Source organism: Leptonychotes weddellii, chromosome 7, assembly GCF_054177405.1.
Source record: "Leptonychotes weddellii isolate Sample4059 chromosome 7, ASM5417740v2, whole genome shotgun sequence".
NCBI lineage: Eukaryota > Metazoa > Chordata > Mammalia > Carnivora > Phocidae > Leptonychotes > Leptonychotes weddellii.
Window position 1 is genome coordinate 38519299 of NC_138375.1, and position 25044 is coordinate 38544342.

Below are 25044 nucleotides of genomic sequence, written 5' to 3' on the forward strand. Positions count from 1 at the left end.
GAGCCAGAGGCCCCAGGTCTGCTTACCTTTTGAGGTCGCTGCAGGTAGACCAGGTGAGGTGTGGCTGGGGCATGCCCCGGCCGCGACAGCGGACCGTCTGCTCCCCACTGGCAGGGTGGCTTTCACTCAGCTCCAGCACACGGACAGGCACTGCGTGGAGAGGGCAGGAGGCCAGGAGGTGGGGAGGTCAGGAAGGACAGTCAGTGAGAAAGGCCCAGGGGAGGACCTGGCCCAGGGTCTCCCCTGAGTGGAGGGAGGGGAGCCTCAGGCTGCAGGTGAACATCAAATACCAGGAATCACCGTGTGAAAACTGACAGGTTCCCCTTCTGGGTACTTCAAAGGGAAGGCCTCCGTTGGGTGCTAGTCTGTCTCTAACACCTCTCTGAGACTCGCTAATCTTTCCTTTTAACAAAGACAGAGCAGGTCTGAGGGTCAGAGAAAGCCCTGGGAAAACAAGAGCATGGAGCTAGAATTTAATAGCATCGCTTTGTTTTCCCAGAGTTTATTTTAGTGGTTGCTTTATATTTATGACATGTGATGCTGATTTTCCATCTACAATTGAGAGGTTAAATTCTCTTTCAAAATACATTTATTTTTAGAAAGTCAATTGACAAAACAGTAAGTCATTAGTGTGTCATTCCCCTGCTCAAAACCCTGCCGTGGCTCCGTCATTTCAGTCATAGTAAAAGCCAAAGTCCATACAAGGGCCGGAGGGGACCCACACAATCTGCCCCCCGCCCCGACTTCCAGGTCTCAGCTCTGACCTCATCTCCCACCACTCTCCCCCTCCTCGGTTCCAGCCACACCGGCTTTCTGCTGTTGGTCCTGCCTTGGTACTGCTTGGTGGGCCCTTGCCCCACAGAACTGCTTGGCGAATGCCCTCACCTTCTAGAAGTCTTCACGAAAATGTCGCCTCCATGAGGCCAACTTGATCAGGCTATTTGAAATCGCAACCCTCACTGCCCTGTGCCCCCTGAACTCTCTATCCTCCCTACCCAGCTTTTTTCCCCACTTCGACAGCACTTGTTACCTCTAATCTTCTGTGTCATTTGCTTGTTCTCTGCCCTACTGTTGAGTGTTTGTCTTCCCCCCAGCAGGGGACAAGCAATGCAAAGGCAGGGACTCAAGAACCTGAACAGACTGGTGTGTTGTTGTTGCTCAATACATATCTGTCTAATTAGTAGTATAGTATAAGGGTATGTGAGAAGGAAAAATCATGCACTGGTACATGAATGCCTGAGGCTTTAGGGACACCAGTGTAGCCCACTGGCCTCCTTACACAGCTTGAGGCCCAAAGAGGGGATATGCCGAGTTCACACAGGAGCGGAAGTGTTGGAGCTCAGCCTAGAAGCCAGCCTCCTGAGTCCTCAGCTCCCTCTCCCGCTCCTTCTCCTCCTATGGGTGGGAGGACAGGGTAGGAAGGGAGAGGGAAGCGGAGTGGGGTGGGGGAGGCAGGGTGCACAGCTCCGTACCGTTGACCTGCAGCTGGAAGGACAGCTGGGCCTCCGCGTCCTCATGGAAGGCCCGCATGGTGTAGCAGCCAGCCTCAGCCACCTTCACCCGCACCAGCGTCAGTTCTGACACGTACCTGTGGAGCACGACAGGCCTAGTTGCCAGAGCTGGAAGAACTCTCACAGTCCCCCCCGACCCTCCTTGTACAGAGAAGAGAAACCAGGCCCAGGGAGGGGCAGGGGCTTCCCAAGGTCACGCGGGTGTCAGGAGCAGAGTGGGACTCACACCAGTCTCCTGAATCCCCACCCATTGGCAGCTGGCTCCACTGAGCTAAGAGGGGGGTTGGGGAGGGATGACAAGGGCGGGGGAAGCACCCTTTCCCTCTCCCCTCCACATCTCACTCCTGCAGAAAGGCCTGACATGGCTTTATCCTCACCGACCGCACCTTGTATCCACCTGCTCATCTGCAGCCTTCGGACCACCATCCATGCATAGGTAGTAGTGGCCCGCCTGGCATGCTCTTCCCTGATCATCTGGCCTTTTTCTCCTCAGTTGCTCCCAGCTGGTTCCCCCCATCACAAGGACAACTAAACATCTGGGTGATCATCTGCCGGGTGTCTGTTTCCCCGACTAGACAGGAAACTCTAGGAGGGCTGGAACAGTCTATTCGGATCTCTGCAGCCTCCCCAGTGCCTGGCATGGCGCCTCGCACATAGTAGGCTCTCAGGAAAGGTGGATCTAGGTGTGTCCAGTGGCTGAAAGCTGTGAGCTGCCTGGCAGCTGCAGGGAATAACGTCAAGAATGGAGTGGGTGGGCCGCTGCTCACCGGGTCTCAGACACATTGCGTGTGGACAGGGAGATCTCGCCTGCGTTGGAGTCGCCTAGCGTACGATTGTCCTTGAACCACATGACAGTAGGCGGCGGGTAGGCCTCGAACACGACCTGCAGAGTCCGGCTGCGGTGCAGCTCCGCGAATTGTACGGCGTCCAGCTCTCCCAGCAGCCGCACGTAGCCATTCTCTGCAAGGGGCGGCCGTCAGGGGCGGGGTCCCAGGGGGCGGGGCTAGGCCCGGCTACCAATAGGGCAGCGCCCCCTGGGGGCGGGGCTCCTGGAGGCCAGGCATCCATGGAAGGCCAGAGGAGCCCGGCCTTCCGGGGGCGGGGCTTCAGACTTTAGGACCTGAACCAGTGATGGAGTTACCGGAGCTGGGGTTGAAGTTGGGACTGAGACTGGACCAGGCGCCGAATTGGGGGTTGATACTGATTTGGGGACTGGGTTTGAGATTGGGACTGGAGTTGTCGATCTCACTGCAGCCTGGCTGAATTTGAGGATGGGGCGACCTGGGCCTGGAATGGCAGTTGGGTTTAGATCTCGGGTTGGGGCTGAGGTTCTGGCTAGGCAGAAAGTCCACGGTGGGATTAGAGTTGGATTTGGGGCTGACACTGCGTTTTGGTTTGGGTTTATTCTGGAAATGGGCTTTGGTTGGTACTGAAGCTAGAGCTGTACTGGAATTGGCTGACAGTACCCTGGGGCTATGATAGGGTCTAGGTCCAGCTCAGAAGGAGGGTGGGGGCTAAGCCCAAGGCACGCACCGACCACAGTGACATTGATGGACTTTTCATCTTGATGCTCATTCACACTCTCCGATACATTGCAGATGTAGGTCCCCGAATCGCCAAGCTCAGCACTAGGGATGTGCAGGATGGAGCGTATGTGGGAGGGCATATTGAAGAGGAAGTCAGTCACTGGCTCCACCAGCCGCCCACTCTGGAGGAACAGGTGGGGTAAGCCCCCCAGTCAGGCAGGGTCCAAGAAGTTAGGCTGCAAGTCAAGATAGCCATCCTTCCCTGGCCGTTCCTCCAACCCCTGGCCCAGCATTACCTCCATGCGTGGGTATGTCCATTCAAAGTTGACCACCTCATTTCCGGTCACGATGCACATGATGGTGATGTTCTCACCCTGACGGACCACAGTCTGCACTGCATTCACTGAGACATTGATGGATGACACTAGTGGAGAGAGATTAGTTTAGGGCTGAGGAAATCACCACCAGCCACCACACCAGCCCTTCAGCTTGGGGATGGGGTGGGGATTCAGAGAGGGAAGGGATGTCTGGTGCGGAAGATTCATTCATTCAACAAATATTTGTTAACTATGTCCTATACGCCAAGTACTATGCTGGGCACTGGGACTTTAGCAGTAAACACAACAGATAAAATTCCTGTCCTCATGGAACTGACATTCTAGAAGAGATAACAGTCTTCAGTCAATGTATTCCCTGGGCACCTAAGTACAGGAGAAAGGTATGGAGCACAAACCATGTACCAAGGAGCCTCTGTCTTTAATCCTCACAATAATCCCCCTAGGTGGGCAGTCATTCTTTTCCTCGTTTTCCAGAGGAAAAAGCAGACTCGGAGACATTATGTGCCCCATGCAAACTCAGTGCACAGCTGGGATTCAAACCCAACCAGCTCTGAGGCCCATGCCTTTGCCTACCACGGTATACGGCCCAGCCCTGCCACCCACCTTCCCCATAACCTCGGGCATACTCCAACCTCTGAGTTTCAAGCTTCTCACCTGTAAAATGGGGAAACACTACCTGCCTTCCAAGACTACAGTGAGAATCCAGTGAAAAATGAAATTGCCCACTTCGTAAGCTGGAAAGGGCTCTACCTCTGCAGAGGGTCATACTTGCCTCTGCTGAGCATCAGGCCAGAAAGGGGGCTCACCCTGGAGGCTGTAGACATAGTAGGCTTCAGAATCCACTTCCTTGTCCCCGATGGTGGTTTTGCAGACATAGGTCTTGTCCTCGAAGGTACCAGAGAAGCCACGTTGGTGGTCATAGGGGATGGGCAGTGGAATATCCACTTTTTTCTCATGCAGTGTCACCACCAGTCTCGGATCTGTCACTCGGCACGGAATTGTGATCTCAGTTATTTCCGTGAGGAAGATGAATAGTTCCTCGGGGTCGACCGGAAGAAAACCCATCATGGGATCTGCCAGGTGTGGGGCCAAGAATGAGGATCAGGGGAACTGATTTTCTGCCTATCCCCTGAATTTCTTTGTGACCTTGAGCAGGTGTCTTCCCCTCTCTGGCCCTCAGTCTTCCCGTTACAGAATAAGGATGCTCTCAGAGGTCCCTTCTAGTTTTAACATTTGATATGGTGAGCACCAGGGTGAGAAAGAAGATAAGCCACAAGTTGAAGGGTAGCTGGTACCCAGAGCTTGGAGTATGGGAAAGATGGAATGTGGAAGCCCAAAAGAGCATATTGGAACCTGCTGAAAAGGCAGAGTTCTGGGGAGCCAGGAATGGGGTGGGCTGGCAGGGAGCAGTCAGATCTCCAGACCCAGGGGTGGGGAGTGAACATACTCCTGGACTGAGCCAGGCTGGATTCCATGATTCGTCTGCATGTCTAAGCTGGCCGTGTCTCACAATGTCACTAAGCACTCTCAGCTCCCCCCAGACGCCTGCAGGTGAGAGAAGTCAGGGAGTGAGCATGCAGGCGGGGGCGCTTACCTGGCACAAAGATGTAGAGCCGTTTTCGTTCACCAGGCTCCAGCCCATGGGAGCCTTGGTAGGTGCAAAAGTATTCTCCCGTGTCTATCCCAGTGACATTGGTCAGTGTCAGTGTGCTGGAGAAGGTGCCATCCTGGGTCTTGGTCATTTTCTGCAGGGGCTCCTGGGACATCCGTTCCCACACCACTGGAGCGGGCCCCGAGCAAGTCAGAACGAAGTTGCTGGAGACATTGAGGACAAGCTCTGGCCCTGGGGGTGTGATGACCAGGCCCCAGGAGGCCTGTGGGCCCAGCAGCAACAGGAGGGGCAGCAACAGCACCTGGCCTTCGGGAGAAAAGACATCAGAGCATCAGCACCTCTCCTCTCGGCGGACCCTGGGGGAGGCCATATCTGCACTGTCCTTGAAGACCACACCTCCCTAATCCGACACAGACTGGAACCCATGGCTCTGAAGCCTGCTTGCCCAGTGCCCGGGCCCCAGGGACTCCTTCCAGTCCAGCCTCCTGGCCTCCTGATCTTAGTGCCTCTAGATCCCAGGCTTCAGAGTCCTCCAGCTATGCTGTGTTCAGGCTGTGGGCATGTTCTCCCAAAGGCATCAGGAAATCCTCGGGAAGCAATTCCCAGGCCTCCAGTTCCTGCATTACTTCCCAGGTCACTTTCTGAGCCCCTTCCCTGTAGCTGCCCCAGCTGCCCGGGTTCCACCCAAGCCCAGAAGTGGTCTTGATTGGGAAGGGTGGGGCAAGGTAGCTCAGAGTAGGGAAGACAGGACCGGAGAGAATCAGCAGCCCCCCCGGGGGCTGGAGGGAACTGGGGCGGGGTGTCAAATGATTGGCTCCTCTCCCCCTGCTGATGCCCTCTGGGAAGGATTCTGTAAGCCACGTCCCCCAAGCCCACAGATGCTCAGCCAGCCAGCCAGCCATCCTCGGTAGGCCATGGGCTGGTCACTGATGACCAGTGACCGTTGGCTGCCCGGTCAGCCGCCCAGGCCCTGGAGCACCGACTGCATGTAACAGGCAGTAGTGAGGGAAGGGTGTGCTAGCGGAAGCCCAGCCAGGACTTGGGAGCTCATAGGCAGTGAGGGATCCAGGCAGGGGAGGGGAGCCCCAGACCGGAAGCAGACCAGCCAGGCTGATACCAAAGAGTGCTGGGAAGAGGTGGGACACTGGGGTGACTGTTAGCAAGTGGGGTGGGGACATTTGGTGAGGAGGCATGGGGTACAGAGGGCTGAGCAAAGGATCTGAGCTAATGGCTCTGGACAAGCAGGGGTCCACTGAGGTTTCTGAGCTGAGTGGACAGTAGAAGGAGGCCTCCACTGAGCACCACTGGAAAGGCAGGAAATTGAGGCTCAAGAGCACAACAGTGCCCCTGGGCTCCCAGGCCCCAGTGCTAGCATGCACCGCCCCTGCCAGCTCCAGGGTTCTGCTTAGTGGCTCCCTGGGAGCCCCCTCCACCTTTGACGACAGGAGCTGGAATGACACTTGGAAGCCACAGTGTACCTACCTTTGAGGACAGGAGCCGGCATGGTGCTCGGAGGCCGCATGGTGTCCTGCAGAGTTAAATAGGGGTCAGGGCTCAGAGTGGGCAGAGTCATTGCAAATCGGACTTAGCACCTGGGTCCTGCAGAGTAAACCCCAGCCTAGACCACCCAGCTTCCATGTCTGTGGGGCTGAAGTCAGAAGTCACCCATGTCCCATGATCAAGAGGGCACTCATGCCCCAGAGTCCCCTCCCCCTGCACGGGGCTGGGCCTCAGGGTGCGTGGACCCTACTTTGGCTCTGCCTCTACCTCTCCAGTGGCCTTGGCTGAACCCAGGCCTCTCTGGGCCTTAGTTTCTCTGTATGCACAATGGGAGTGGGGGACTCGGGCTGGATGGTGTCCAGGGGCCCGCCAGCTCCAACAGCCAGTCCTCCGGGTGACAGTTTCAATACCAGGCTCTTATCTGCCAGGACAAATATTTGGGAAAGCGTGATGAAAGGCCTGGGGGAGCAGGAGGGGGAAAGCCAGAACCCAGAGAACTCCCACAGGCTCCAAAAGCACAACAGGAAGTGGAGGCGGCTGTGGGAAGGGAAGCGGGGGAGTCAGAACTGCGGAATGTGGGGGGGCACCCCGATGCTTGGGCCCCCTTTACGCAGCCCCAAGCAGCACAGGGAGGCCTAGGGGAGAGCGCCAGGGGCTGAGCCCAGGGGAAGCCCCACTGCATGGCAAGGCTTCAAAGGTCCTTGGAGACTACTGAGTCCAAGTCCCCCCACCCCCACCCCCAGGGTCCAGACAGGGAAACCAAGGCTCTGGATGGGATAGAAGTTTGCGCAGGATGACACAGCAGAGCTTGTTGAGGAGGGAGACAAAGAGACCCGGAATGATAGAGGCAGAGAGAGACAGACACAGAGACCGAGAGGGAGGAAGCACACAGTGAAGGCAGCAGCAGGAGACCGAAGCAGGGACACAGGGAGACGGATGGAATTAGGTGGGTCTCTGCTCCATCCCTGCCCTTGGCAGCGCCATCTGAGGATCCCAGATAAGCACCAATAGCCGAGCTGGCAGGGGTTTGCCTGCAGCATGGATAGGAAGGAGGCCAGAGGCGGACAGGGGTAGGAAGTGAGCACGTGACCAGGCACAGGGAGCCTCCCGTGCTGTGGGTCTGCTGACTTCCCTGAGAGGCTGCCCAGCCGGCCCGCCTCCTCAGGCCACGCCCAGACGGCCCCCACTCCGCTCCCCATCCCGGCCCTTTACTTTTCAAGCCAGGGCTGGGCTCCGGGTCTGAGCCCCACTGGGGCTGCCTCCTGTGTCCTCAGTCTCCAGCTCTCAAAATGGGATGACGGGGAGTGTGCCACTCATGCTGGGCCTGCATTTCCACCTACTGCTGGGCCCCGGGCTCAGCGCTGCCCAGCACCCCAAGAAGCTCTGTGAGCAATTCTGCTCTGCCCGTCCTCCTTCTCCCCGTCCCTTCGGGCCGGCCTGCCTGAGGGTCTCTTCATTCGCCCGCCCCCTTCCTCTCTCTCAACTGTTCCAGACCCGAAGCCCCGCCCTTCCACAGCACTCCCACTCCCATCCCTCCCGCCCCAGCCCCTCCAGCTGGATGCCAGTCTTGCGCCAGCAGGAGGGAGCAGTGCCGAGGCAGAACCAGCAGCCCCCACAGAGGCCCATCTGCCCCTCGGTGGGTGCCCCTCTGGCTCCCCCGTTCCTGCCTGAGGTCTCAGCCAAAGAAAATCATTAGCAGCCAAGGCTGGGGGAGGGGGTCATTTCAGCCTCCCTGCCCCTCCCCTCCCAGCCTCCCTGGCTGGCCACACTGTTTATTATTCTAAAGGAGGAATTTGGTCGGCTGGCCTGGAGATGGGAGGTCACTGCAACCAGGGCTGGCCTGGCTCTGGAAGGCTGGGCCTTGCAGGCTGGGCCCCCAGCTCCCCTGACCCTGGCTCCTCTCCTGCTGGGCCTGGGGCTGGGGGCAGCTCAGAGTCTCAGACTCTGAGCGAGGAGAGGCCTTCTTGAACAGGCAGCAGCCCAGAGAGGGACAGAATCGTGGCCTAGTCACACAGCAAAAAGGCAGAATCAGGCTAGGGAGAGGATAGGCTGGGCAGAAGAGCTCAGGGCGAGTGTAGATGCCCCAGGGATCTTGGACTGACTTCTCACTCTAGGAAATGAGCATTTTGGCTTCAGTCACAAGGGACCTCAGATTCACCATGAGACTCAGCGTGTCTCCCACCTTCTCTGGGACTCAGTTTCTCCCCATGAATACAGGGAGAGGTTTGGATGGGGCAACTCAAAGAGCTACCCCTGTTCTAAAACTGTGTTTTTGACTGGCCAGAGAGAAGGTTCTGGTCACTGTTATTCCTGCTGGGGTGGTTTAGGGAGGTGAGGGCCGATGAGAAGGAGGGGGCTACATTACTGAGGCTGGAGTCATTTGAGAATCCATAACCCATCTCATTCAACAGATTGAATTTCCTTGACCATTTGGTCACAGACATGCTGTGTGGACTTTGACAAATTGTTTCCCTTTCTGGGCCTCACTTTTCCTGTCTCTACAATTAGGAGTTAGCCAGTCTTTCAGGGGACTTTGAGACAAACAGGTGATATGGAAACACGGGAGGCGGCAAGAGAAAGGGGGGTGTGGACAACAGGAGGACTGGGAAGAACGAGAGTAGACCTAAACTCCCGGGGCCATCTTAGATGACTCCCTGATACCCCCAGTTATTTACCCCATGCCTATGGACCTCTGTGCTTCTCAGAGGCTGCTGTGGCGCCAGCCAACCCCAGAGAGGCCCAAGCAGCTACTTCGGAGGTTGTGGGCTTGCCTCTGACAACTTCCCCTTCTTCAGGGGGAGGGCTGCCCTCCAGGGAGGAGTCACCTGGGACAAGGCAAATATCACAGTCAGGGTGCAGGCACCCTCCTACCTGCCATACTCTCCTGCCTGGGGTGGCCCCTGAAGCAGACAGAGGGAGGGGACTCTCAGGGATCTCCCCTTTGCCCATGAGGAGAGTGCTGAGTGCCAGGAAGACCTCATGATTCCTCTTATTTTGGCCAGGTTGGGGGTGGGGGGACAGAGGTCCAAAGATGGAGTCATTGCCCCCCTCCTCATAGTGAATCAGACCCGCTTGGGGGAGCAGAATGTGGACCCCAAGTCCGGGGAGCAGGCATGCTTGGGGAATCATTCTGAGCCCAGCCTTCCATCTTTCCAGATCCTATGAGTCTCCACTTCTTTCCCACCACCTAAATCTAAATAAATCCAGTCCCTCTTGGCCACATCCGCCAGCAGCAGCTTCCCTCCCTCGGGGTCCCGAGACTCCCACGACACAGGGAGGCCAGCAAGGAGGGCCTCCGTGGCTGCCGGGGAGGGAGGCTTGCACACGGTGAGCATGTGCACACACGCCACAGAGCCCTGCCTACGCGCTCACTCACACGCTGCTCGGAAACACACCCGTGTGCACCGGGCCATGTGTGTGCCCAGCCCTCACGCAGGCACTGCACACGTGCGTGCCCACACCAAACCCACGTGCGCACGGCTTCCCGGCGCCCGGCACAGACTGCTGCCTGCGTGCTCTCCCACACGCCCAGGGGCGGGGCGCACGCGGGCCACACAGCCCATGTGTACCCAGCCCCGGCCAAGCTGTGCACGTGCAGGATGCTGTGTGCACACAGGCCCCAGCACAGCCGAACACACAGCCACGACACCCAACAAGCCCGTGCTCCTCAGCCAACTCGCTGAGGTAGAGACCAGGCTCAGGCCTGTTCTAGATGGGGAAATTGAGGCAGCGAGCACTTAGGGAACTTGCCTAGGAATGCAGAGCAGAGACTGAACCTCGGCAGAGTGCTCTGTACCAGCCCGTGCCACCGCCTTCTGTGTCTGGGCTGGGGACAGGGCGGTGGGGACCAGCAGAGACAGACGGCATCGAGATTGGTTTAGCTGAGAGGTGACGGGACTTGGTGATAGATGCTGGGGAAGGGGGGGCTGGAGTGAGGGGCAGCTTGCGCGAGCTCCCACTCCTGATTCTGACTTGGAATACTGGGCGGGGGGGCAGGAGTGTGTGTGTGTGTGTTAGGGACACAATGTCATTTTCTGAGATGCGAATGAGGCAAAGGGGCGGGATTGAGAGCTGCCACGGAGCTGCTTTAGGGTTTGGAGAGGCTGTGGGCCCCTGAGTGGACAGAGGAACCCTCCGTCTTGAGGCAGGGAATGGGCAGAAATAGCAGTGAGGTGGGGAGGGAGGAAGCTCTGCTGCAGGGAGGAGGTGGGTGTTGGGGCAGGCAGTCTCGGGCCAGGGATGCTCTGAATAAACAAGATGCCAGAGGGAGGAGGAGGCCTTGCCACGGAGTCACGGGGTTAGAGTCATGAAATATCAGAGCTCCACAGCCCTCAGGGATCATCTATCCAATCCAACCCTCTTCCTGTGCCCATTGTACAGGTGGGGAAACTGAGGCTTAGAGAAAAACAGGGACAGGTGCCAGTGTTTTGACCTAAGCAAGCCAGCCTCAGGTAGGTGGCCAATGGGGCGCTGAAGCTCACCTGACTGGGCTGCCCTGGCTCCAGCCCCAGCTCCGATGAGGCTGGTGGCTCAAGACCCAGGGTTCAGACTACATCCACTGCCCACTCTGTTTCCACAGAACACCCCCTGCCCTGCCGCACAGAGACCTCTATGTCAAAGCCACTTTCCCTGTACTGTCCCACCCAGCAGGGAATGGGGACTGAGCCTCAGAGGTGGCTCACTAAGTTGCGGGCGGAAGTGGGAAACTGCTGGCAGCCTCATCCTCTCTTCCGTACACCCCTCGCCACTCTGCGACCCCGGGGACAAACCGGGGCGGACCCCTGATTGGGAACAAGGGGCTGTGGGTTCTAGCCCCAGCTCCGTCACCCACCTATCGTGCCGTCGTGCCCCGTGCTGAGCCTTGGTCTTCCCATCTGTACACAGGGTGGGCAGGGCCGTCCTGGGTGCACTTCCAGGGCTGCCATGCTGTGGCTCTCAGGACCCTGCTCGGGAAGGCAGCTGTGCACAGATGGAATGCTGGGGTGGGGGTGGGGTGCCGGGGAGGGGCCCTGGTCTGGATGTCATGACTCAGCTCAGAGAAGGCAGCCAGCCTTAGGCCTGGGAGTGTGTGGGGGCAAGAGGCATCTGGCGGCAGGGACTGAGTCCTCCCGGCAGCAGCTGGGGGAGCACGTGAGTGAGGGCCGCACAGGCTGGACCTGGCAGAGGATGGCCGGCCTGGCCTTACTCCAAGTGGGCTGAGACGTAGGTGCGCTCTTGCAGCCTGGGTGGGGGAACTTCACCCCAGGAGCCAGGGAGGACTGCAGGGTCCATTGGGTAAGGAGACAGTGGGGGGTAGAAGCCTGGGAAGGGGCTGAGGCTGTGGGGCTCCCACCTGCCACCCTCAATCCTAAGCCCCGCTCCTATCTGTTGGTGAAGGCTCAATTCTCCACCTCTACACAGTGAATCTCCCCACAAGCCTGAGGATCCCATTAAGGCCAGAGAGAGAGCAACCTGGCCCAAATCACACAGCAATGCTGCCTGGTCATCCAGGCTTCACTCTGCCATGCTGCTCTCGACCCAGAGGACCTTCAGGTTTCCGGGTACCTATGAGGTCCCCCAAACAAAGCAGCAGAAAGCAACTAAGTTGGGGCCTGGCATGGGCTCTAGATGTTCTGGAAGTCCAAGTGGGTGGAATAAGAGTGTCAGTTCCACGGGCTGGCATTGTGATCCCCCTACCCCTGCCCCCTCCAGCACAAGCTTGGTCCCCTCTGGCTGTCCTGCTGCACCGCCCCCCCTTCTGTCTCGCCATCTGCAGTCTGTCCCCTCCGGCCTGTTCTCACACCACAACCAGAGGAACCTTTCTGAAATACCTATCTGACCACGTTCTTCCCTGGCACCTCTGCAGCTCCCCATTGCCCCTAGGAATGGGCTGGCTTCTTAGCTCAGCCTTGAAGAAACTAGGTGCCGCGGTCCTGCCGACAGCTCATCATGACTGAGGAAGGGAGGTCGCTGCCCTTCCAGCTCCCCAGGGCCCAAGTGAGGCCCCCACACTCGTCACTCACTCTGTGTTTCTCTCCCCGGGAGGCCTCCCCAGGGACACAATGGAAAGAAATGACCTATTTTCTGGAAGTTCAAAATAAAACGAAACATCTGTCTGGATCCAAGCCAGGCTGATAAAGAACGGACTGATTCGCCCCAGCCTGAGCGCCCCCCCTCCTGCCACACACCCCCTCACCCGCCAGAGTGTGTGCGCTTGGGGGTGGGGGATAACGCAGGCCCGGGGACTTGGAACAGCTCGTGGGAAAGCACTCAGTGTGTGCTTCACGGTCACTGGGGGCCCAGGGGAGGGGGCCTGGGTCCCCACACAGGCTGGGAACCGTCCTGAGAAGGAGGTCAGTGAGGGAGGGAGGCCCGCCACGTGCTCTTGTTCCCCCCGCCCCCCTGCTGAGCAGACGCTTCCTGCCTTCTCTGGCGCCTCACTGGCCTCCCTGCTCGTCCCCCATGGCTGCCCACCTCCACCCCCAGGGCTCTGCGCAGGCCCCGTGGATCCCTGGACCGGAGTCCTCTGGATCCCATCTGGACCCCCTGGAGCCCCTGCAAGATGGAACAAGGAGCTAGCAGTCCTTGAAAACAACAGGGATAACAATAGCTCTCTCTGATTTAGTTTGTGCCACCCAATACCTGGGCTAAATTAGACCTCAGACCCACCCACGACCTCTGGGTCGCTGCTCCCTTTCACAAATGAGGAAAGCAAGGCACAGAGTGGTTAAATCATTTGCCTGTGGTCACGGAGCTTGCCAGTGGCCGAGTCAGTGCGCAGCCCTGGGCCGACTGACCCCAGAGCGCGCTGGCTCCACGCCCACGTCACCGCCTCCCTAAGGCAGGAGGTAAAGAGGACAAAACCACGCCTGGCACAGGGCACAGGCTCAATCCGTGAGCCACGCCCGCCTGTCCTTTCCCCTCTGCTTTCTGACCTCGCCTGTCAGTCCAGGCTCTCCTCGGAGTGGGGTGAGGCTGAAGCTGAAGAACAAGGCGGGAGCCACACCACCTTTCACAGAGCCCTACGACCTTGGGGCTGGGACGGGCCCCACATACTCCCTACTCGTGTCTCTCCCTCCCTCTTTGCAAACCAAGGGGTTGTCCCGTCCACGGTCGCACACCTCCCATGGCCAGGGTCTCACCACCCCATCCGTCACCCAGTCCGTCCTTGGACGGCTCAGGATCCTCAGAGGTCAGGCTATTCAAAAACGTTCATTACATTGGGGATTTTGTTTTGTCCTCACAAGAGTCCTGTGACAATCATTATTTCCCTTTCACGAGGAGGAAACTGAGTCTCAGAGAGGTCTGGTAACTTGCCCAAGGTGACACAGCCAGTAAGCCATGAAGCTGGGATGCAAACTCAGGCTAGCCTGACTCCAAACCTGTCTTCTTAACCGTCACGATAGACTGCCTGTCTCCCGCCCAGAAACAGCTCTGTCCACAGGGCAACAGGACTACATGAGTTTACCCTAATGGGGTCCATACAGAATCCAGGCTCTCAAAGACCGAAGGATCCTGAGGTCAGAGTCCTAGCCTTCCTTTGCTGACGTGCACAGTGAGCAAGGGGCCTGCCCCAGCTCACCCAATAATTTGAATGTCAAGCTAGGGATAGAGCTCAGATCCTCTCTGCAACTTCACTGCCCAGCCTGAGCGTGAGCACATGGTGGAGGGGATGAATGTCCTTGCTGAGGACAGCCTGGGTCTGGCGGGGCCGTGCCCCAGCAGTAAATGACCTGCCCTGAGGCCTGTTCCGAGGGCCTTGGAGATGGAGCACGAGATGGAGCCTGCAGGCAGTCAGACTAGGTGTGTGGCCGGCTCTGCCACAGGCCCGCTGTGCTTGGGGGCCAGGCCTGCCCCTACTGGGGCCCCAGCACCTCGGCAGCTGCAGAGTTCCGGGCCTCCACCATCCCTTGCTGCCCCCCAGAGCCTCATCTCCGGCCGATGCCATGGCAACGGAGAGCCCAGGTCCTGGCAGCCAAAGGAGCCCCTGAGAGGGGTCCCAGGCTGAGGCTGGGGAGGGGGGTGCGGCAGACGCAGACAAGCAAACCTTCTGTTCCCCGGGCTGCTGCCAGCCCGGGATCAGCCCTGGGCCAGGGTGGGGGCCGCAAATAGAATGGGTTCTCAGAGCCAAGTGGGCAGGGGGCAGGCAGGCCTCAGGCCATTTGTCCTGACCCATCAGCACGTGGCCTGCCCCCACCAGCCCTGAGCCGAGGACCGCAGGCGGGCAGAGCGAGCTGGCTAACGAGAAACCCTGCCATTAATCGGAGCCAACGCAGAGCATTGAGATTCCCCTCAGAGCCCTTGGGGTGGCAGAGCCAGAGGGGAGAAAACTCCCACATTTCACTTCCCTCTCCCTTTCTCAGCGTCTGTCTCTCGCTCCTGTCTCCAGTCCTGTACCCCAATTCTCCCACGGACCGTTACTCCACTTCTCTGGGCCTCAGCGTTCCCATCTGGAAGTCGGGGCTCATCACTGAGCTGGGGAGGCCACTGAATGAGTTCACACAAGTAAAATGCTTAGAACAGGGCCTGGCACACAGCCCTGGGCCAAGTCAGTGGCCTCGTTCTTCTTCCTGAGCTCACGGGAGAGTAAGTCACTCGCTTGCTCGCCCGGCCAGTGAGTGCACAGCCCAGGCCCCCTGGCCAGGCTTGTCAGCAAAGGGATGCCTGTGATAAACGAGATGGTGGGAAAGCCGCCTCCAGAAGGACTCCTTAGGAAGGGGTAGCTGCATGTTATTGGTACCGCCAGCAGGCTCAGCTGGTGGGGTGTGGGGTGTGCATAGTCAGGGATTTAAAGGCAGACCCCTGTCTGCCAGCCACTTCCTTCCTGTACGTTTGCCTTAGTCCTTTCACTAGATTCCCCACAAATGAGGAAACACACCTAACCATTTTTTCGGATGCCTCCAAATTCCTAATATGGAAGTAGGCTTACAGTAGATGCTTACTAGATGCTTACACACCATAAGGGATCAAATAGCCTTGTAGGGTCAGCCCTTCTGGTCTCCAGGCCTGGGGCCTCAGCTGTCCCCTAATACCTCGGGGTTCACTAGGCTGGGAGCTGGCATGGGCAGGCGATGGTGACTCCCTCCAGGATGGTGATGGGATGGGCGAGGTTAGAGGACAAGAGGGGACCCTGATGCCAGCAAACTGTGCCTGGTGCCACCCAGGGCTCCAAAAGCACATGGGAGCCCCACCAGGGTAGGGGCAGCAGTCCCGCTCTGAAGCCACTTAATCCAGGTCCAAGGTAAGTAAGTGCCAGCTCTCCTACCTCGTCACTGTGTGAGCTCTCTGACTTTAACTTCCCATGTCCCAGTTTCCGGGAAAACGACACAAGAGACTTCCTTTTCCATTGCTGTGAGGGGTCGCGATGATGATGAAAAGCACCTGTCATGTAATAGGTGCTCAGTAAATGGCAAGTGTCATGAATATGGGATTCTTCCAGTTGGGAGGGGGCGGCCTCCAGCTCGGCCTCCAGGGTTTAGTTGGGTTCTTTGGGGGATGATGCCAGGGAAGGGTATCCCACGGTGGTTCCGTGTGGGAAGTGGGAGAGCTCAGGGCATCAGGGAAAACAGCAGGGGGAGAACTCTGACGTCAGAAATCAGGGCTCTTTAGCAAAGAGGTAGGGAAGGGCTCACGTCTGACACAGGGAAGGAAGGCAGAGGTCACTTTGGGAAAGGCTTGGGGTCCTTGGTGAGGATTTAGGCTTTGCCCCGGAGGCACCAGGAAGCCAACTGTCCAGCCAGCCAGCAGTGTGTTTCTCCATCTCTCCCCTGCATTATTTATCACTATGACACTATCCATTCAGCAGACAGACTGCAGTGAGGGAACTCATAAGGGTACAAATACAGGTAGGAGGGGGGTAGCACACAGTCAACTGCATCAGACGTGAGCCTTTCCCTTCAAGCCCCATGCCCCGAGCCACGGCTGTGACAGGTTTGTAAAGCTGAGCCCTGCCCTATGGACTGACCCTGGAATCCCCCCGCATGCCCAACTGACGTTCAGCTTCAGGGGTGGAGACTCTGACCCACCAGCCGGTTCTCCTTCCTAGAAAGGAAGGCTACTGAGGCGGCAATGAGGATCTGAAACAGCCACGGAAGCCTGACAGGGGCTAAGGGCAAAGCGGGATGGAACATCTGGGGTCACTGAGCTGCCCCCTTGGCCTCTCCCTCACTTATATATATGGTCACAATGGAGAAGTGACATGGGGAGAGCTGTGGATCCACAAAACTACCCCGGGGGGTTCTCACCCCTCATGGAAATGGCATTTCCTCTTCAGCCCAAACTCTGCCCTGTGACCTCAGCCCAGGGAGAACTGGGGCTGAGGGAGCCTCGGATGGCAGAGGAGGATAGTGAGGACACAGCACGTGCGTGGCTGGGTCCCAGGCTCGGGGCTACCACTGACCATCTGCACGACTGGACCTCTCTCCTGGAGCAGCCCTTCTCTGGACCTCAGTTTCCTACCTGTACAAGAAGGAAGTTGAACTAGGTGACCCCCAGAGGCCTTTTCATCTCTGACCTTCAAGGACTGACTCCCTGGCCCTGCTGCCCCCACCTCCCAAGGGACGATCATTCCCATCACAGGGCGGAGAAGATGGTACCTCTGGCAGATGAAAGGTTTCGGGCACCTGAGACATCAAATAGCCCTGATCTGAAGCGAGGAGAAGAGAAGGTATTAATGCAGCTAAAGCAATATACTTTGATTTTCAGCCTCCTGCGCTAGGCTGGGGGCAAGGTGCCCCAGAAAGCATCTGGAAGGGGGTGGTCCCTGGGGGTTCAGGAAGCCCTTTTGCCTGAAGCTCTGGGTCTGAAGTCTTGGGAGGGTCTTATGGTGGCTCCTACACTGGAAGCAACAAGTGTGTAAATTCCACACCCTCTCCCACCCGGACTCTGCATCGATTCTCTCACCTCTGGACCACATCATTCGTCCATGTACCATTGGGCCAAAGCTCTTCTTCCTCTTGAAATCAGAGCATAAGAGATTTGAAAAATTGGCATTGGAAGGGGCCTAAAGGCTCACAGCATCCACACATACACACCCCAACAGGCAAATTTTCCTACCCTCCTTCCTCTGTACCCCAGGAAAATGGGCACATGGGCTCTGCAGGAACATGTCCTCGGAGCTCCCCAAGAAACTGAGTGCATTAACGAATGGGCTGTTCTAACTGTAGAAAGTTTCTCCTCTTTATTGCAGGTTACAGTTTTCCATTAGCGATCATTGATCCTGACCTCTTTCTGTAACCGGTAAAGAAAGGGTAAGAAAAAATCCTTTCATTGTGAAGTTAAATATGCATGATGCCTGAGTACACAACAGGGCTTGTGTGGCTGCCAATCTGGGCTGGCGGGGCTTGGAATCCTGGAATTGTTTTAGGCCTGGAAGGAGCTCAGAGATCATCTTGTTCAACCTCCTGGTCTTACTGATGGGAAAACTGAGGCCCAGAGAAGGACTGACTCAGCCAGTCACAACAGGATGGGTTCCAGGATCTGACGACCACCTCTGGAACTCTGAGGGGATCCCACAGCTGAGGCACATTCTCAGAGTTAATGCTGGATGCCCAGAGGTGGCCCTTGCCCTACCCAGCCTCTTGTCTAGGGCTCTGGAGTCACAAACACCCGGATGCAAACCCCAGCTCTACCACTTCCTAGCTGTGGGACCTTGGGCGACTGACTTAACCTCTCTGGGCATCTCCTCATCTGTAAAACAGAAAGAGTTTATATCTGCTCTTGGAGGTTGCTGTGATGATTATATTAGTTTGACAAATATTTATTAAGCACTTTCTGAGTGCCAGGCCTATTCAAAGCCCCAAGGAACACAGCAGTGAACCTCACAGTAATGGAATGGGAGGCACAACGAAAGCACTCAGGGATGGCTGGCCCCTGTCATCTCACCCTGCCCACACTGCTTCCCAGCTGAGGGGCTGTGAACTCTGCCTTGGGGAGGCCCCCAGGAAGGCCTATGGAAAACAATGGAGGAAGATCTCCCGGCATTCCGAGGGCCCACTGCCTACAGGGTTCTGAAACATGTACAAGGAAGTAAGGTGGGCACCGAGGGCATTTCAGGGCAGTCTAGGGACCCTCTCCTTTCTTCCTCCCTCCCCACCACACTCAGCAGCCCATCCTGAGCTAAACACCAAGTCCCCTCCTCCGGGCCAGAAGGCAGCTGGTCTCAGAGCCAGACCGTGCCTGGAAGGTGGAAGTGGGACTTTAGAATACCCGTGGTGTCCCAGTCCCTTCGGTGGGCATAGCCCTTTGTGGATCCCAGACTAATTTCACTGCTGAGTCCTGTGCGGGAGGAAGGGAGTACAGCCCGCTCCTAGCCAATGACCACGAGGTCCAGCCCTGAGAGAGCCCAGCAGGAACTGCCAAGCACCCTACCTATGTTATACTCACAGAGCCTACATGCCTCCCGAAGCTGCTCCGAGACTGATGCCAAGAGTGACAGAGCACCAGCCCAGGGTCACACAGCCAGCCAGGAGCCAAATAGGGGTTAATGCACAGTCCTCTGATGCCCAAACCTGATGTGGTTTACCCATGGTACCCACTGCCTTCCAAATGTGGATGCTGCCCAGAAAAAGGATATGAGGACCCGAGGTTGGCCACACAGTGGACTTGAGTTGAGCCAGGGCAAACGCCCGGTCTCGACTGAATCCACGGTGTTTTCCGCTGTCCCACATCTGTGGGCAATTACAAGCCTCAGTTTTTCTTCCCACACAGGAGGGAGGGCTGCCTGATCACCACTGAAGGGAAGGTGCTGGCCAGATGGCCTCCTTCCTCACTCAGGACCAGGCTAGCCTCCGGGGGGACCTGGGAGCAGGTGGGACGTGACGCTGAACTTACTGCTGCGGAAGGGGCTGGAGCCAGCAACAGCCTCTGGGGGAGGATGCAGACTCTCTCCTTTCTGACCCGGGGCTCCCTGGGTAGCAAGGGGTTATTAAGTCTTTGGTTTCAAGCAGACCTGGGCCTAAGGACCAACTCTAACTGTGTGACACTGGGAAAGTCGCATAGCCTCTCTGAGTCTTGGTTTTTCCTTGTCTTCAAAACAGGGGTAACAACAATACGGATTCCCAAGAGCTGCCGTGGGGATTACAAGGTGCGTGGGGTCCCGGGCTCTGCACCTGGCACAGGGCAAACACTCCGCGGTAGTGACCAACGTGGCCCTCCATCCCCGAGCCCTGTGGACCCAGAGCCTCTTGCTCGGAGGCAGGGGAGGACTGCCTGCCTTCAGATATCTGGCGAGAGGCCTCTGTAGAGCACTCTGGGATTGCAGAGACAGGCAGGGACACTCCTCCCTGTTTGACATAGAAAAATGCAGTCTGGAGGAACAGCGTGATGTTCTGGAAGGGCACCTGAGGGAAGGGAGAGGCCTGTTCACATTTGGGAACAGAAAGTCTTCAGTGAGCCCCTCCTACCTTTCACCAGCACATTTGCTCAGTTTCACTGCGCCCCTGCGCATGCTGGGGACAGAAGACAAGATGGGGGAACCTGGGGCCCAAATGATCTCTGATTGTGCACACAGAGCACAAAGAGGAAGAGAAGCCCAAGCAACCAGGCAAAGGGCATTGCAAGCACTTGGAATACTGGAAGAACCCCGGAAGGCTGCCTGGTGGAGGTGAAGTCGGGAAGGTCCTTGAAGGAAAATGGAGGCAATGAGGAAGGACGTTCTCACAGGCAGCATTGTGCATACTCCTCCTGGGTGCCCTGGGACCTGACCGGCAGGAACACAAGGCCCAAGTCTGGAGAAACGAGGCAGGGAGCTTATCATCTCCCAAAATGGGGCAGGGAGCTTATTATCTCCCCGAGCTCTGCAACTTAACTAGCACTGTGAAGCAGTTTTGTAGCTGCGGTGAACCTCACGTGTAAAACCGACATAAAATCTGTCCCTGCCTTGGAGCTGCTGGTGAGTTAGTTACGTGAGATCAGGCCCATAAAGCACTCCGCACGGTCCTGACATGCAGTAAGTGTCAATCAGTGGCAGGCTACTATTAGGAGTTGGGGCTTTCTATAGGGGAGAATCAAAGAAGGAATCGTGATCAGATTCATGTTTTAGGATGGAGTGAAAGCAGCGTCCGGAAGGAGGGAGGCAGCAAGGCAGCCTGAGCAGCTGCCTGGGTCCAGAGGGAACGGCCCAGGCAACCGACTCTCCCTTCTTCACAGAGGGGCCCCCCACATCTGACGGCCGGTCCCAGGCCCCCAGCCCCACAGCCCCAGCTGCGTGACCATGATCGCTGTGCTAGGCCTGCCACAGCCCCCTTGCCTTCGCGCTTTCCCAGCCACTGGGGGTTTGGAAGGACATCTTAGGAATCTGGAAAATTTGCAAATCCATTTAAATCCCCAGAGGTTGCCTGGCGGCCGACTGGCCTAGAGCCAGACAGATTCTTAAGGATAAGGCTTGAGCCCAGAGACAGGGGCCATGGTTCTGAGGTCCCCTATCCCCTGCTAGATCCCCTTTCCATGGACCCTCCTTGCTGCCTCCCAAATCCCCTCTCAAGCTTCTTCCAGCTCTCCCCGGCCCCCTCAGGCGGTGCTATGTTTTAGAGGCCCTCAGTCTGCACCCCAAAATTTCTGAGGTTCATTTGATGAAAGCAGGGGGCAGCAGGGCTGTGGAGACCGGGGCCACCCACCCTAGAAGCAGCCTGAGCAGGAGAGGAGAGAACTGGCTCCTCCAGCCCTGATGTCGCCCACAGCCTCCCAGCCTCCTCCCATCTGGTTTTGTTAAAAGTATTTTTCATTTTTTGACCTACCCAAGAAGGCACAGACTGGAGCAAGGGGACAGGACAAGGGGCTGGGGATCCCCCTTCTCCCAGCACTTACCTTGATGCTGGTGCCTTAGGGTGTGGGCACAGTTCTGAGCTCTGAGCTCTCACCCCCTCCAGGAAGTCCTCCTCACTGACCTCTCATTAACAAGAAGACTTTGCTGGACCCCAAATGGGGCAGCGGCTGGGCAGAAGGGCAGGGAGGACAGCTGCCGTCTCCAGGAGCCTCGGGAGAATGGAGGGAGTGGGGGACTGCAGGGGTGAGGAGTGGCCTCACTCCCAAAGCATCCTTCTGGAGGAGCCGGGCTGCCAGGAGGGGCCGCCCTGGGTCTGGCCGGCTGTGGTGCCGGGCACAGGCTGCTGCCCGGCGCCGCTGGTCAGAGGGGCCGGTTCTCTCCTTGCTGTCCTCCTCCTCTCTGCCTCCAACTTGTTCCCAGAGGGATCCTGGGTCCCAGACGGGATGGGCAGGGACTGCGGGCGCTGGCAGCCCCACGAGCTCACACCACTGTGGGCTTCCCTGCCCCCCCCCCACTTTGGGGGAAAGGCTGCAGGGCCGCCTCTGATTGGCTCAGCCAGGAGAAGGGGGGCGAGGGGGCGGGGAAGGTGGACGCGTGTGTCTGTTTTCAATTTCAGTTTCTTCCCCCCTCTCTTTCTTTTCCCCCAAGTTTCTTGTTTTTCTTCCTTTTTTCCCCTCTGCTTGCTCCCTCCGTCGCCTGCTCTCTCAGGATGTGAGGGGATATTTAGAAATTCCGCAGCCCACGCCAACCGCTGAGTCACTTTTATTAAAAAGTGGCCTGACCCCACCTCCCTGATGCCTTGCCGTGGCACCTGGGACGGACTCCCTTCTCCGTGCCTCAGTTTCCCCATCTATAAAGGCAGCTCTGATCACCAATGTGATTGATTCAGTCAACAGCCATTTATTGAACAAGCATGTTGAGCACCTACTATGTGCTAGTCACTGTGCGGGGTGTTGGGATGCGGTAGTGAGTAAGACACAGTCCCTGACTCCAGGGCTGCCCAGGCTAGTGGGAGGGACAACGATGCACAGGCAGGTCCCCCAAAGAAGGGCAGGGGTGCTGAGAATGCCTTTAACTGACACTTTTTGGTATCAAGTCACTTTTCAGAAGAAGAAACCCAAGGCGCGGGCGTGGGTTGGCGCAGAGAGAGGAGACCTGCCCGATGTCACCCAGTGTACTTCAGATTTCCAAACATATTCCTTCCTATCATCTCACAGCCCTTCGAGTATCAGGAAAGGATTATTTCCCCATTTTATAGACAATGAAACAGAAGCCCAGAGGAGTGAACTGAGCCTCCCAAGCTCACACGGCAAGGGCAGAACTGGCGTGGATGGGGTCTCCTGAGTTACATGATGGAGCAGACACAGGTGATCTGACCCCAGCGGGAGCCCCACATTGCAGAGCAGACTGGGCCTCCTGTCCTGCCTTCTTCCTTCTTCCTGCTAATGTTCCATTGCCAGCCTCTTGCCCTCCCTTCCCTACTAGGGTCTGCCAAGGCTCCTCCAAAACCTGGTTGGACCTCTCGTGCCCTCCACTTAGTCCGCCCTCATTTCCTCAGACCAGAAGACGCCTCTAGTCACAGACTCTTGGCCCTTAGATGCCCAAGGCCATCATTTTAAAAGGGTTTAGAGAGTTGAGGTGAGTCACCCTCTGCCCTGACACTGTATGCACATGGAAACTTGAGTCCCAGAGAGGGAAAGAAAGGTGTCCCAGGTCACACAGGTAGACCCTGACTCTGCCCAGGGCTCCTTCTGCCTTACCTGCTGCACCTCTGTCTACCCCCTTCTTCTCCTGGGCCTCACCTTGGGGCCCTGTTCACATGGCAGCAGTGTTGGCCTGAGCTGGGATTTTATGCCAACCACAATAGCATATCTTGAGGTCATTTCTTGGTCTTATCTGAGTGGGGATTTCTCAGCAGAGCATCTGGGCTGGGCCACACAGAAGGAAGAGTCCTCGGACTGGCCCTAACCCATGGCGTGCAGGCTTTTTGATTATCAGTCAATTATCAGAGAGGGGTCCCAGCCCAGTGTGGTAGCAGTGGAATCATAGGGGATTACAGGGGGACTCCAAAGACCACAGGGTCAAGCCTACACTGGAATTTCTTATGCCTGAAGGCTCCATGAGTCTTTGCAACTCCTAGCATTTGTCTTGGCTATTCACCTCCAAAGCCTTGACCCAACTGCTAGGACCAGAACAGTTCCAGGGATGGTGGGGGGTGGGGGATCAAGGAGGCATTTCAACCTCTAACCGCACCCCCCCAAACAAATCTGGGAGCGAGGAGACCCAGCTGTGGAGTTGCTGTGTTGTCTTGGATAGATACCTTCGCCTCTCTGAGCCTCAGTTTCCCATCTGTACATAACAGGGTTGAACTCACTGTGCTGGAAGGCCCTTGGGATGCTCTGTTTACAAGTGTCTTAGAATTGGGCTCTGGTTAGGGAGAGGAGGCTAGCGGGCCCCAGGGCAAGGGGACAGCTGGGGGCCAGAGATGCAGCACAAAGGGGAGGGGGCGGCTGGTGGTGGCTCCCCCGGGAAGCTGGCGGCGGCTGGTTTCCGGCCAGCCCAGCCGAGCGGCTGGCCCATCTGGAATCACTTAGCCCCTACCACCATTAACCCTTGGCAGGCACCAGGACTATGCTATGCCTCCTCTCAGCTGAGATGGGGCTGGGGGACGCAGAGCCACATGGAACACCACAGGGCACGCACCAAGAGCTGGACAGAAGAGGCAGAGGAGTCATGATGGACAGGGCAGATTCCAGAGCCAGAGACAGAGCTGGGTTCGAATCCAGATTCTGCAATGCCAAGCTGCAAGATCTTGGGCAAGTCATTGAAACTCCTGAGCCTCAATTTCTTCCTCTGGCAAATGGAGCTAATTTGAGGAATGATTTGAAAGACCATTGCAATTTGTAATGCACCTAGAGGACTCAGTACAGTGTCTGCAGGTATTATTGAAATATGGAGTTGCCCTCATTCCAGCTGCAGCCCATCGTTGTGTGCCTCTGAGCTGAGCTCTTCCTTCTCTGGGCCTCAGTTTCCCCTGTGCACAGAGGGCAGTACCCACGAGCAGTGTAGTACTGTCAAGCTGGGGGGGATCATCACGGCCCCCAGCCCCACCATGGACAGGGCAGGCCATGAATAGCCTCCCAGTTGCCCAGATGCTGGCAGCCCGGTCCAGCCTGGGACAACGCTGACTTGGAAAAGCTGGGCTGACAGTGGGTGGACAGAGCATCCTGCCTCAGGTGGAGTGAGTGGGGTCCAGAGGGAGAAGGGAGCTCTGGGCCTGGGGGTTCAGCGCCCCTTCTCCCCACTGCACAGAGGCCCACTCAAGGATCAAGAGCCTGAGCTCTGACATTGGAAGTTCCAGCCCAGCTCTATCACTTCCTAGCTGTGTGGCCTGAACAAATTACACTACCTGAGCTCTCTGAGCCTCAGTGTTTGCAGCTGCAAAGTGGGGATCCATGTGCCTACCTCACAGAGTTGTTGAGAGGCCCACATAAGTGATGCACCCAGCGTTTTAGGCAAGGACTAGAGCAGAGCGAGGAGCCCCAGCAAAGGTAACAATTCTTAGGCGCCTCCGGGAGCCTCTGTCACAGAATTCCACCATCAGGGCTGCAGGGAAGCCAATCCAAATGCTCGTTTTATGGATCAGATGACGGAAGCCCATGCTGGAAAGTGACTGAGCAAGGCTTCGCAATGTATAAGGCCAGGACGGGAATGGAGGCTTTTTGTCTACACTCAGGCCCAAGAGGGAATCAGGCTGAACTGAACCCGCCCCCCCCAGACCCCCACCCACGCTTGTCAGAGCCGGAAGCCGCAG

The 25044-nt window shown here is 57.3% G+C and overlaps 1 protein-coding gene across 3 annotated transcripts in view; it reads right to left on the bottom strand.

Moving 5' to 3' along the window:
* PDGFRB (platelet derived growth factor receptor beta) overlaps positions 1–21704 on the bottom strand; it is a 36222-nt gene extending 14518 nt beyond the window's left edge. Inside the window, exons 1-10 of one of the 3 annotated variants that reach the window (XM_081826174.1) lie at positions 21272–21704; positions 15732–15847; positions 6470–6515; positions 4970–5293; positions 4182–4448; positions 3334–3461; positions 3045–3219; positions 2279–2471; positions 1473–1588; positions 27–150 (exon numbers count right to left, since the gene is read on the bottom strand). In XM_081826174.1, the coding sequence (XP_081682300.1) occupies positions 27–150; positions 1473–1588; positions 2279–2471; positions 3045–3219; positions 3334–3461; positions 4182–4448; positions 4970–5293; positions 6470–6509 (1367 nt within the window). In that variant the 5' untranslated portion in view covers positions 6510–6515; positions 15732–15847; positions 21272–21704. Of the gene's footprint in view, positions 1–26; positions 151–1472; positions 1589–2278; positions 2472–3044; positions 3220–3333; positions 3462–4147; positions 4449–4969; positions 5294–6469; positions 6516–15731; positions 15848–21271 lie in introns of those variants that run through there. The other 2 variants (XM_081826173.1, XM_081826175.1) reach the window with 2 other exon arrangements.
* Positions 21705–25044: the final 3340 nt, after the last annotated feature.